General features: G+C 44.5%; 1 protein-coding gene across 4 annotated transcripts in view; it reads right to left on the bottom strand.

The window, feature by feature from the left end:
• THADA (THADA armadillo repeat containing) overlaps positions 1-13,981 on the bottom strand; it is a 2,999,906-nt gene that overhangs the window by 2,261,844 nt on the left and 724,081 nt on the right. For all 4 annotated transcript variants that reach the window (XM_069608464.1, XM_069608463.1, XM_069608465.1 and 1 more), the window contains exon 15: positions 2,842-2,965. In XM_069608464.1, the coding sequence (XP_069464565.1) occupies positions 2,842-2,965 (124 nt within the window). The remainder of the gene's footprint in view (positions 1-2,841; positions 2,966-13,981) is intronic.

The following is a 13,981-nucleotide window of genomic DNA, read 5'->3' as shown; positions in this document are numbered from 1 at the left end:
GTTGCAGAGGTCAGCAGAGGGTGAGGAAGCAGCCGAGAAGTTCCAGTGGGCATACGAAGACTAAACTACGTTTTTTTCCTTATACTCTAACCAAGCCTACTGATAACACATTTTGGACTCTAAACAGGGGTTCTAATTTTCTTTTGTTACCATTTTTGAAGTCAATAAAGACACATTTTTGTTAACCTAACTCCTGCTCATAGTGATCCCTTACAATGTGACATGCAGCCGATGCGTGCAAAAACGGTATGAAAATCATTAACATGCAGCAGCTTTCTGCATTGTGACAGAATACACCTTTCATTATTTCTCTAAGGTCTGGCCATTTGATCTCTCCTGTATATATTTAAATGTTGAAAACAGAAAAGAAAACAAGCCAAATACATAGTAAAGCAAGCATGAATTGTATTGTGTGTTTTGAGGTTTGATAGCAGAATTGTCTTGATATTTAATGAAAGTCCTAATTTCCCATTTCCTGGCGCTATTACTACCTAATGGTATGCCAATGTTATGATACAACAGTGCAGAGTGGCAAGACTCCATGCTACATTCTATATCTAATACCACGGTCAAATGGTCATTTATATAGCGCTTTTGGCGAAGCGCTGTACATAGAACATATTTAACACAATTATCACCAAACCAAAGTCAGTACTCCTTTATCGACTTCGAAAGGAAAAAGGCTGAGTTGGCCTTGCCAGGATGCGAACCTGCAACCTACAGATCACGCACATATCGCAGCAACGAGTGCTCAACCAGCTGAGCTATCTTATTGGCTAACATACTTCAGAGGTCAGTTAACTAAGTATCAACTGAGGTAGAATAATCACAGTGCCTAGATGTTGGACGAACCATGCATGAAGCGCTACATAAAGTTAAATATCTATCTGGATTATCACAGGGATAGTTTCTACTAAGCTTCTATTTCAATTACAAATGTAATTTTCATTTGTTTGTTTTTGAACAGCTTTGCACTTCCTGGGGAGTCAGGTTTTGGATGTTTTAATTATAGTCTTGAAGATTTGAGAGGCTAGAACACCTGTGATTGGTGTAATGACAATCACTCACCCTTGAGCAAAGACTCTGCTGCCACTGACCATTTACAGTAACATACCCCATTGACTGCAGGGTTGAATGGATGTAAACTAGATCATGGATAGTCATCATTTTACCCACTTTTTTTTATAATTAGAGTGTACATTAAATTATAAGTGTAAAAGGGATCTGCCTTAGCATGGTTATGCACACAGCACAGGAACTCTGATAAATACAAATGTGCAATACTGGTTTTCTTTCACTGGGGAAAAAAGCATAATTTGTTACAAAATATTAATTCTCAATTGCAACTTAGTTTTCCATCTTATTAATTTTATAATCCTAAAATGCTAGGATAATAAATACGCACAGTGCTTCTATTTGCTCCATGAGCCGCAACACAGCGGAAGCTGAATGGAAATAAACAATTCCTTTTGTCACAGTGTGCAGTTTCTTTTTTTGAAAGGCTTCAGAGAAATACATTCGGTTTCAGTGGTTTTTATTCATGGCTTTATCCATTTAGATAAAAATCTAAAGAAGCCTTCGGGTTTCTGTCAAGTAACTTGAACTTTGCATTGCCCTCTGCTCTAAACCTGTGTGTAAATTTACACAGGAAAATAATAACGCTGTTGTATTTACAAGATTCTCATGCGTAAAAAGGCCTAGTACGCACCTTATCTGGAGGCCTGAGCCTACGGGTGTCAAGGGCTTCTTTGACAAATCCTTCAAATGAGGCCAAGGGGTTGTGTGTTTGGTTTTACAGAAAAGGTGTGGGTCTTTGTCACTGGGGTGTGAACTCCCCATTGCACTGCCGACGACATGCTTATCGTGGCGTTGGTAGACACACCGTAACATCTACGAGCTCAGATTTGGAGCTGCGGCCGCTTACAGACTCCTTGTCCAAGGCGACGGCGGGAGAGGGACTCTCGGCCTGAATGGTGTAGGCCGCCCACTACTTGGTGTGCCTGTCCTTAACGGTCTTAGGCGAAAGAGCTTACAGGCCTTGAAATGCTGTTAGACGTGGTCACGAGGGAGGCACCTATTGCACACTCCATGAGTGTCCTTACAAGGGAATTTGTCGTTACACGATGGGCAAAATTGTAGAGTTTGCTCGAAAGAGAATTGAAAACGCAGCCAGATGAATTGACGAAGAGGGGGGAAGGGCATGCAAAAGGCATTCTATAGAGAAGTGAGCAGAAATGTGTCTCCACTCTCCCTACTGTAAGGCCGGGCCTGAGGGCGGACACCGAGAAGAAACAGCCGTTAAGTTGCCAGAGGTGGTGGATCAGCAAAACAGGATCAGCCGTCGAGAAGGTTGTCGATAGTCTTCAAACAGCCATCGGAGATAGGACGATAAATCGCCCACAAACAAGTAGCAATATAAACTCGACTGATGAGCTCTGCAGTTAAGCAAACGCCCAGAAAGGTGTAAAAAAACTATCTCGGGGACATTGACATGTGAAGATTTTGGGTACACTACACGTCACCTTAGGCATAGAGTTACAAATACACCCATGTTGATGTCCCTTTTCGATCTCTGAAAAAAAGATGCATACTCCACGATTAGCACTGGATGTCGGACTATATGCACAGCATGCGATTTATAAGCAGATTCACAAGCATCAGAAACCATGTTACACCATAAAGAGAAAAATGACATTATTTTACAAATGGTTTTTGTCTTATACAATTCAACTCTTTTTAAAGCAAAAAGTATGGGGACCAGGCAGAACCTGAAGTGAATACATAGGATTAATGGTGCAAATATTAAAAAATGAATAACCCATAATCTTGTTAACTTCTTACCTTCTGAAGGCGAAAATATTTCAGCTATTGATTCTAGTATGGTCAATGCAGAAAACCTAGTTGGATGGGAGGAGCCAGGAAACAAAGCTTCAAATAGCCTGTCACTCAGGGATATCATAAACTCCTGAAAAGAAAAAAACAGGAATGTACTATATTGTACAAAAGAAACAGAAAAGAAATCTAACTCGGTATTCATTATTGCACATGATATAAGATTGCATTTGAATCAATAAAAAAGTTAACGTTTTATATCAAGAGCACGACATTTGCACAAGGTAAAAAGCTCTGCGTGATAGCCATATCAACCCTTCCTTAATCAATGTTGTGTAGAGAACCAACTAAGGCTAATCCAAATGTTGCATCACTCTCCAAATCACGAATGCCAAAGGTCCTGGAAACTCATGATAGCAAGTGGTAGTTGAAAGTGTCAACAGTACCAAAGCGGCTGTAAACGTTTTCTCCAGAAAGAAAAGAGCACAAGAACAAAAGTTACAAAAATGATCCTGTGGAAAAGATTCATAGCAATCAAAAGGTGAAAAGGGCGAGTTGGGATTAAATCTTTCAGGAGAAGTAAGGTTTCATTGAAAAGTCAAAAGAGTTGTTCTTTGCACAGTTGTACATGCAATTTAAACTGAAGACTCATTCAGAGTTGGGGGGTATTTCCTGCAGAAACACTACCAACTTGGATCTTACCACCACTCGTAATGGTAATACAACTGCCAAATTACAAGTGGCAGTTTGTTGCAACTGGTTCCCAACCATAGGACTCCACTGGGGAAATGTCATCATTTATCACAGGTGACAATTTCAAGGCAAGTGTTGGATGTTTTCCCTTCACATTACAACCAAACTTAGAATTTTGCAGTGCGATAAAAGTAGAGGTCATTTGTTACCGTAACTTTTCTCTGCTCAGCCAAACTCAGAAGAAGGTCCTTTATTTTGTGTTTCACAATATGGTACTTGGTTCAACATTTCTTGATCAAAAAATGCTATTATTCTGTAAGAGAGCAATGCCCTAATTGATATGGCATAAAAATGTTGAATTTTTGTATTTATTGTGATTTGGTTATGAAAACATACCCTTAACAAAATAAAAAACAAAATAGCAATTTCAATGTTACATTTTAATCAAAAGCAAAAATAGATGCAATTGATCCTATAAATGAAATGTAAAAACACAGGACTTAATCACCTAGTGACAATGATAAAAACCAACTGTCACCAGTAGCACGGAGGAGGTACTTCCAGCTAAGCAAGTAGACCATAACATTTCACAATCCATAAAAGCCATGGAATGTATAAAACATTTAAAATACAACATACATTTGGTCAAACGTGCAAGACACTTAATCATAAGGTGCTTCATGCTCTCAAACTCATCTGGATTATTACAAAATCTACAGACTGCCAGATGAACAGTCAATAGACTGTATCTAACTAAAATGTGCCTAGTGGGGGGAAATTAAACCTAAACATTAAAAACACATTTACGAACAAATCTATTGGGGTGTACATCTGGCAGTTTGTTGCAGCTGGTCCCCAACCATAGGACCCCACTGGGGAAATTGGGGCATTTATCATCAGTGAGTATTCCAAACCAAGTGCTGGGGGTTTCCCTTCACATTACAACCAAACCTTTGTGGTGCAATAAAAATAGAGGTCGTTTGTTACCATCACTTTTTTCTGCTAGGCCAAACTCAGAAGGCTGTCCTTAATTTTGCGCTTCATCATATGGTACTTGGTTTAATATCTCTGGATCAAGAAACACTTTAATTCTGTAGTACAGCAATCCCCTAATTATTATATGGCATAAAAATCTATTTTTAGTTTTGCATAGTACATAGCACTTTAGCACCAACTATATGCCAAAACCATTGCATTGGCATATAGTTAGGAGAAATGTGAGGCTGGACATGTCGCTTGTGGGTGCTTGGCCTTTTACCCACACATTTGACTACCAATGGCCATGCTGATTTCGATGGCTATCCCAACCCACTACCTGATCCTCCCCATCCAAAACATAGCGCTAACTCATAGAGATCTTATGATATCATGCAGTAACATCAAATGTTGTGCTGTGTAAGGCCTGACAATTCTTTTTCTATCCAAGCAGTCTTCTGAGGATTAATGACTTAATTGCAGTTGCAAATGGTTCCCTGGTGTAATATAAATGTCTTACCCAAGTGTCCCTTTACCCATTTGAATTATGGCAATATGTGCTTCCTCCCATCTGTTCCTTGCATTAAAGTCCTGTTTTAAAAAAAAATAATGGCAAGGCCAACATGTTGTGCGTAAACAAAGGTATTATACATGAATTTCCTAGGAAGTGACACCATATGCCGATGTGCACCCCACTATTTTCTAGCTGTTGCCATTTTATGGTTGGATAGTGGCAGTGCCTGGCAAATGTATTTGCATTCCTACACAAAATCCCAAACTGTTGTCTTTGCCAAGGTTTTTTGACAAATATATAGCAATCTAAAGCAATGATTGGCTCCATTTGTACCTGTACACAGAGGGATACTGGCACATTCTTTCTTGGTGAACCACATCAAAACTCTGCCATTGAACGACATTCACAATAAAGAGTGAAAATGATCAACTGATCAACATGAACACCGGCCGCACGTAAGCATGTGCTGATCTGGCATGGAGCCAACAAGTGCTTTACATACGTGTCCACTGACCTCTTACCTGCCCCCGTTTGAGCTGGAAGGAGATGATAGAGAGGTGTGTTAATAGGGATTCTCTGCTTCAGCCAAGTGGATAGATTCTCAGAGGCCTCCCTATTCTGGTTATCATGGAAAGACAATGTCAGTAGACTTAGGGGGACCAGAAGAAGGACACAGACGTGGTAAAGGCATGCTCTTGTAGTATACTATATTTAAAGTAAAATAAGGCATATCTATCTCTATAACTATGGGGTGTTCCCTGACTTTCTTACTAAGGTGCTTGTCAGTCCGGATGAATTTCCAAAAACAAATCCATCCTGTGTCCAAAACTAAGCTATCTGACCCTACCACTATTAAAACTAAGGTCAGTAGAATGACTCCCTTCTTATGGTGCTCGTGTTTGGTCACAAGCTACTTTTCAATTCTCTTACTCCTTTCAGTAGACCATATGCAAATAGTCTCTGGTCATGCGCTGTATCACAATGTGCAGTTCTTTTAGAGGACTGGTACTTCCATGGTCCTTATTCTTCCTTGTCAGCTTAAGTATATTTAGGTTCCTTTTCTTCGTATTGTAGGGTTCCTGAATCTCTGCTACACTCTTCTCTTCTCTTTTACAGTAGCTCAAGTTCCAATTACAATTCCCCCATTCCCAGGGTGCAGTTTCATATATGAGTTTGGAATTCCTGGCTTCGCAGGTTTGTTCTCCCCAAATGTCTCTTTTCTGTGCTCTCTACATTAGCTTCAAGATATCTATGGGCTTTCCCTTTTCACAAAGTGATCAGCCTCCAATTTTATTTATTTCCCACTCTAGGGTTTTAGTATTTCTTCTTATCTCATTCAAACAGTTCTGTTTCACTTGATTATTTGCAATAGTTTTCCCATTAGTATTGGGATGAGTTTCACTTACTTATGAAGAATCCCGCTTGGCTTGTAGTATTTCCGTTTCTCGTTTTACTTTCTGAATTCCAGAGAAATGCCTGCGGTACCTGCAGGGCCTTGGAAACTCTTTCAGTCTCGTTGCTGCTCCGTGGCTTGCTTTCCACAGCGTCTCTGTCCCTGATCTGCAGTTCTTGTCTTTGGTATGTCATAGGGATAGTGACTCAGACTGGGCGCAACTTACTCCCCTGGATGTTCTCAGCGCTGTTGTACGGGCAGAATGCCCACCACTCTGATTTCATAGTCACGCCACCACCGCTCTTTCTCCTCTGCCTTACTTGCCTTTCTTCCACTCTCGTACGCTAGTTGCTCAGCATTTTTGGTTCTGAGCTGGAGGGGTTCTGTCACACATCGGCTCTGCGTTCTCCAAGAGCTCCACCTACTTCCACTCTGTTATGCATAGGGAGCATTCCCTGCGTCTCTCAGGTTTTCGCTCTCTCAGCCCTCTCTGCTCTCGGCCTCCTCTCTCTCACTTGTTGGTATTGTGAGAAACCTGAAGGTGTCTCACCCGCTAGTGCCCAGGGATCTGTCATTCAGGTGGCCAGGACAAAGCCATTGCTTTTAGATCCAGTTCCTGGGGGTGGACCAGTGCCGGATGATCACCTGGATGGGGTTTCTTTGGGGGGTGGAAGTGGGACACCGGACGGTGAGACGCGGTATCCCATTCCCTGTAACACCGGTTAGGCAGAATTATATGCAGTACCCCTTGGGAACACCACACACAATTAAGACTACAAGTGACAGTACAAATTCACCTTTGGTACAAGCCTGTACTACACAGTTAAAGTGGTAGTGATGCTGAGCAGCCAGACTTATCTCAAGAGTAAGTGAGCAGTATCAAATAGTTACACAAAGGACAGCAATTACTATGATTCAGGCAAACACTGACTCAAGGTTTTCAAGTAAAAGGATATACATTTATTTTACTCTTCAGTTGTATAACATTACACTATTATAAGCAGTTTAAAAATCACACTCTTAATACACCACACCACTCCCAATAAGTTCCAGACAAGTTAAGCTCACACAATGAAGTGGGAGCAAAATGGCACTCCAGCAATTTAAAAGGGAGGGAAAGACAAGGTTAATAGAAATTGAACCACACCAACAGGTAGGTACCCAGGGCAATTGAGCAAGAGGAACTACAGTGATAGAATCAGATAGAAAAGGCTTAGGGCCAAAGTCTTTTGCTCAAGATCACACGGTTCAGGGTAGTTTGCGGTAAAGTTCGTGCCACGGATTCCGGACGAGGTTGGCTGGCAGAAAAGTTAGTTCAAAGAGAATAGAAGGACAAGCCCTTGGTTTGGAGAAAGATTTCAAACACTTTCACTGCGGTTGAACGAAACGAACAACCGGATTTGCACAGTACCTTAAAACGAAGAGGAAGCTGTAGCTGAGGCGGACGTTCCTGGTAGTTTCTGCAGGCTCACGGTTCCTGAAGCGACCGTCGGACTGACAAGAAGTAGGAAGACTGGAGGGTCCTGCACTACCCAGGGAAGAAACCAGCAGCAGAGCAAAGCAGCGAATAAAAGGTGCGCTCCTTAAAACCCAAGCAGGGGCCGACCTTCCTGGCTACTGTAGCTCTGTACAGTGAATTCGGCCCGAGGAGGGGTCCTGGCTTGCAGTTTGGGCAAACTGGTTGGTCCCACCAGCTCAAGAGAAGAAGTTTCCTGGAGTATCTTCTCTGTCGTCGGATTTTGAAGATTCAGACCTGCAGCAGGGCTTCACCGGGCGGTTCAGTCGTTGTAGGGGTCCTCCATCAGCTCCTTGTTGGTTCTTTCGTTCCAGTGGTGACTCTGCCTTTCCAGTCCCAGAGACCTGCTTTTTATGCCGTTTTCCCCCATTCATACAGCCTGGCTGTCAATCACACAGCAGGGTTGCTGTCCTGGCAAGGACAGTCACCCAGCCAATCAAACAGGAGTGCCACTTGGGTTACCAAGGGAACCCATGGCAAGGGTCCTAACACTCCTCCCTCAGATCCTGCCTACCGAGACTTTTAGGCGCCTTAAGGAGGGCTTCTGTGCAGAAGCCCGCAAAAAGACGGCGAACAAAGGAATCAACCCTTGTTTGGCGCGCAGAGTAAAACACGAGAAAGACTTTAACAAAAATAAATGGTGAATAAACCTAGCCGGAGCCAAAAATAAAATGTATTTGGTCAAGCAGGTTTATGTTTGAGCCTAATATAATAGCCTAAAACAAAACCATGGTTGTATAAGATAACCGCGGTAGGAAAATTAGGGTAGTAACCACTGCCACCAGCCAAGTTTTGATGAAAAGGGAGCGAAACAGTGCTCCAAGAGAAACAGACAAACAGGGATAGGAATTAACCATTTCCAATACTCCATGTAAGATGGGGTGTACTGAGTCTGTGATTTAAAGAGACTACATAAAGTTAATGGCAACTTTACATGTTTCTGGGGGACAGTAGGCAGTCCCAGAAAAATGGAGTCAGTGGGAAGTCTAAAAGACAACCCTGTATCACTGCACTGAAGGTGATGTGTAACACACATAAAAAGGATGCTCATGGAGTAGGTGAGGCTCCAGAGCCCCAGATCACACAAATGGTAAAAATACACACAGCAAAACACATGTAAGAGTGGGAAAAAGGCTCACACTCTTATCAGGTGAAAAAAATAAACCCTAGAAATCCAGCAAAGCTGCTGAGGGACTCATTAGGTAAGGGAAATCAGCCATTTATGAGAATTCTCCCTAACAACACCTTTCCCCCATCCTACCAGGTAGGATACTTAGGGATCCTTTTCCGACACAAACACTTTCGCACGGACAACTCACTGTGACGGAAAACGGACTAACACCCGAGGCGTATACCTGACATGTCCCAACACGATGGTTAGGCAAGGTCTGGCAATTACTGATTATTACACACACCTGACTTCCATCCCACTTCCCCACACGGATAAAAGGCGGAGCACAAGAGCACACTCTGAGCAAGGCAAAGCACACGAGAAAGCAGCAGTTGCAAGATGGCAGTTAAATACAAGGTGAAAAACGGCGAGACTGAAAAGGATCACAAAGGAAGAGCCCTTGACCTGTACACCAAAAGACCGTAACTTTTATGACCCTTTGAGAATAGAAAACATAAGACCGGGAATCAAAGCTGAAAACTCCTGCATTGTGTGTGGAAGGTACCTGGGGCTCTCTCGCGTCGATAGTGAAGGCGGGAAGAAGCTGTTGCCGCTGTGGTACTGTCCTTGGCTCCAACAACAAAGAAAAGCCAATGAAGGCTGCACAGCTGGTGAATTTAGGGAGACTGATACCAACCCGGGCTATCTGGAACCCTAGGTTGCACGCAGCAACATAGCATGAAGGAATTTGAAGAGGACAGTGCATGAGGTGTATGTGGCTAGTGATGCAAACATAAATAATGCACCAAATGAGTGACAGCAATAGTAGATACTGTACACAGAGTGGTCCGGCACCACGTGCATGCTCTTTTCGAAAGTCTCTGTTTGGTATCACACCCCGAAGGGGACAAATGAAAAGAAAATGTATTGTAAAGTCGAGGTGGTCCTGAAACGGGTCAAGCTAAAACCTGTGCACATTCAAAAGTGCCCGATACTTGATTGAAATAGGTGCGATCCCGGTTGAGGGAGACTAATTGTGTTCAAAAGGGGATCCGAGTCCGGCTGAGGGGGATCCGCGGCGAACCGTGAGTCACCCGAAAGAATATCCTGATAACATTGTGCTAAAGAGATCTGAGCCTGATTGAGGCAGATCAAAAGGGAACGAAAATTGTACTAAAGAGTTCTGAGCCCAACTCAGGGGGATCCGGGTGAATAGTTAATCACCTAAAGTGAATACTTGTAGAAATTCAAAGAGGAAAAGAACCTATTGTTTTTGTTTGGTTGCATCAGGCCCTCTGGATGAAAGACTTTGAGGAGTAAAGAGACTTACATACAGGAGGTCTCGATGTTATGATTGAACTGTATCCTCATGCTAAAGAAGCCAGAGACTGTGCTACGCTCGAGTGAACCGCCTTATCAAGTGCTAAAAACGTGTGGAAGGGAGGCTAACGGCCTGAACATCCTGACATATCATTTTGAACAATTCCTTCTTTTTGCAACATTTTCCCACACGCTGTTTGTATTTAGAGGTAAGGAATTTGGCAATACTTTTTTTTTTTTTAGTATATGCCTGTTTATTTTGACAAGACACCACAAGGACTGCGTTATTATTATGTGATGGTCGTAGCTTGCTCCCATCTGCAGATTTAGGATTAGATGGGCATTCATCATACCCTTGTTGAAGTTTAATAAACCCCCTTTAACTGTGGTCACTTGTGTCTGTCTCACTGTTGATACCATGCCTTCCTTATAGTATCGCATGCCTTTTTAGCCTCCTCATCGCAGTCCATTGGAGACTTGAATTTAAAGGGATATCTTACATTTCTTGTTGTTCATAATATAACTTCACATTTTCTTAATGAGTTTGATAACAGTTTGGTATATTGTAAAAGTCCATTTAAGCCATCACATGGATGCCATCAGACAGCTCCTCACGGGAACGGGAGTCCTTGTCCCCAAAGGGGAATTCTCTACCGGTGAGTTCCCTCTTGCCTAGACCCCTAGGGAGGGTGTTGCAGAGCGAGCTCACCTCCTTAGCCTTTCAGGGGCGGAATCCCCTTTGGGGAGAAGGAACAAATTCCCCCAATTCGTCACATTACCCAAACTATCTGGGCAGTGTGACTGATCAGTAAGGCTTAGACTTAGGAGAGTGTGGGAGTGGTGAAGAGTTCAGTTGTCACACACAGTGCACAGTTATCACACACAGTGCACTGTTAATAACACAAGTTAGACAGAATACATACCAATTGAATTATTTATTTAGGCCTTATACAAATTCTAAGCAATTAAAAACCACAGACAAGTATTATGAACATACACTACTATTATATACACATTACATTTTGGGGTGCTCTGGCTACAGAGCAACCCTTTACTTGAGAAAACAGTTACAGTTAAAACATTATTAGCAACTGTGGTGCGGCAAAGCAAGTGAATAAAGAAAAAGGCAAGTAAGAACCAAATTACAGTTGTGCAATATGTATGAAAGAAAAATCATAAAATTACGCACAGCTTTATGCAATAATGCAATACACCTTAAGAAGTCCTTCCCTACCTAGCAAAGAAGGGTCTGAGTGCCCTTGGAGTCAAGGGTCCCAATGCAGTTCTTTTCAGAAGGTTACGAGTCTTTGACCTCTTAAGTGCCAAGGACGAGCTATCTCTTCCTTGACATTACATTTGTGTTGCCAAGGACGAGATAGCTCGTCCTTTTTTTGGCACAACACTGAAATCCAACCCGCAGGCTATGTGAGGAGGAAGTTCCTCACAGCCCGGGGGTTGGATTTCTTTAAGTTTCACATTGGCATACGTAATGCACGCCAACATGAAACTGAAAGTAATTTTCACCCCCGGCAGCCATATTACGCCGTTCAGATAGAGGGAGGTATCGTTGGAAAGGGGAAACGCTCCCCTTTCCAACAACACCTTTTTTGAAGCATTGCTGGGCGTGGATCGGGCGCAGAGCGCTCAATCCGCGCCCTGCAATGCCACTAGACCACCAGGGATCTGTTTGTAAAGTTGGAGGGAGAGGGGGCTGCTTACAATGTAAACGGCCCTCTCCTCCTCCCAGCCCCCAAAGTATGGGGCAGCAGGTATTGGGTCCCTTGGGGGCAGATGGGCGCCCATCTGCCCCTAGGGAGGGGTGGGGGGAATAAAGAAATACAGGTGTGGGGTGGGGGGGTGGACCACCAGGCTTTTTTATTGATGAAAGGGGCGGCCCGTTCCCCCCATTTACCCCCAGGGAGGGCTACTTGAAATGCCCCCCCCATCCATTTGGGGTGGGGGAAAGGGCCACCAGAAATCTTGGTGCAGGCCCCTTCAAGCATGAGGCTGCACATATTGGGGCACCATTATTGGGGCAAAAAGAAATAATCATACAAATAAAATAATGATAATACATTTTGATTTGGGTGGGGGTTGGGGGGCACTCTAAACCTCCAGCGACTTAAATAATGAAAAGGGGAGTGGTCCGCTCCACCCCACCCCAAATGGATGGGGGCGCTCTCATGTAGCCCTCCCTGGGGGCAGATTGCTAGTGAAGTCTTGCAATCTGCCCCTAGGAAGGGGCAAATGTGTTTACTGGGGGTGAGGGTCAGTAGACCACCAGGGATGGCTTGAAAGGGGGGACCGTGATCAGAGAGTAGTAGTTATGATTTGTTTTTGCTGGGGTGACCATAGTTAACAAATGTTTTTTGTTTCATTTACAGCTGTTTCTACACAAGCAGCTGCAACGTTATGCGAGTATTGTTTTTTATTCTACGCCGGTTAAGGCCCATTGTCAGGGGGGTGGGTGGGACTGGGGCTGGATTGTTGGTGGTGTCGGCAGGAGTGGGCCATCTGGGGCGATATTTTGGTGGGCTGGGACACAACTGCAGGGTCAGGCCACGAATTGCCCCCCATGCCAGCATAACATTGTAGTTTCCATGGGAGCGGCTGTCTCCCATGTGGGCTGACCGTCCGCAAGCTGTGCTGCGTAACAGATCTCACCTCTGGGGAGGAATGGGAATCCTGCCGGGGCTCCCCGGAACTGCCGCTGGACATGGGGAGTCCCTGCATGGTCACCCTCCCTCCCCAGGTGGAAAAGCCCAGCCAGTGCTCCAGGATGGGCAGGGGGGATGTCCTTGGCCTTGGCGGGCTGTCTCCCATATGGGGCGACCATTTCCAAGTATAGCAGCTGTCCCAGAGAGCCCCGGCAGAGTCCCCATTGCTTCCCCGAGGGAAATTCTGTAACGCAGCCGAGCCAGAGCTCCAGGATTTGTTACGGGTCATGTCCCTGGCCTTGGGTGGCTTTCTTCCAAGTTGGTCGGCCGTCCCCAAGTCCAGTGGCAGTTCTGGCAGGGTCCCCACCTTTCCCAGAGGAAGAAGTTGTAACGCAGCCCAGCCAGAGATGGCTGGGTTGCATTACACCTTCTTCCTCTGGGAAAGGACAGGGAGCCTGCTGAGGCTTCCTGAAACCACCGCTGGACTTGTGGCCGGTCAACCCACATGAGGGACAACCAACCAAGGCCATGGACATCACCCCCGACCATCCTGGAGCTCTGGCTAGGCATCATTACAGAATTACCCTCGGGGAAAGGTTTGGGGACCCTGCCGGGCTCCCTGTAACTGCTGCTGGGCTTAAGGATGGTCAAACCACATGGGAGACAGCCGCCCAAGGCCAGGGACATCATCCACAACCATCCTGTTGCACTGGCTGGGCTGCGTTACAGAATTTTCCTCGGGGGAGTGAAGGGGGACCCTGCCGGGGCTCCCTGGAGCTGATGTTGTGCTTGTGGACGGTACACCCACATGGGAAACTGATGCCCAAGGGCAGGGACATCACCTCCAACCGTCCTAGAGTTCTGGCTGCTCTGCTTCACAGCTTCTCCCTTCGGTGGAGGTATGGTGGGGAAAAGCTGTAACACATGAAGCCCCCTTAGGCGGCTGTCTCCCATGTGGTTTGACCGTCCC

This window comes from Ambystoma mexicanum, chromosome 4q (assembly GCF_040938575.1).
Source record: "Ambystoma mexicanum isolate Mex_15411 chromosome 4q, UKY_AmexF1_1, whole genome shotgun sequence".
Classification (NCBI taxonomy): Eukaryota; Metazoa; Chordata; class Amphibia; order Caudata; family Ambystomatidae; genus Ambystoma; species Ambystoma mexicanum.
The sequence above is the reverse complement of the archived record's forward strand: the minus strand, read 5'-3'. Positions and strand labels throughout refer to the sequence as shown.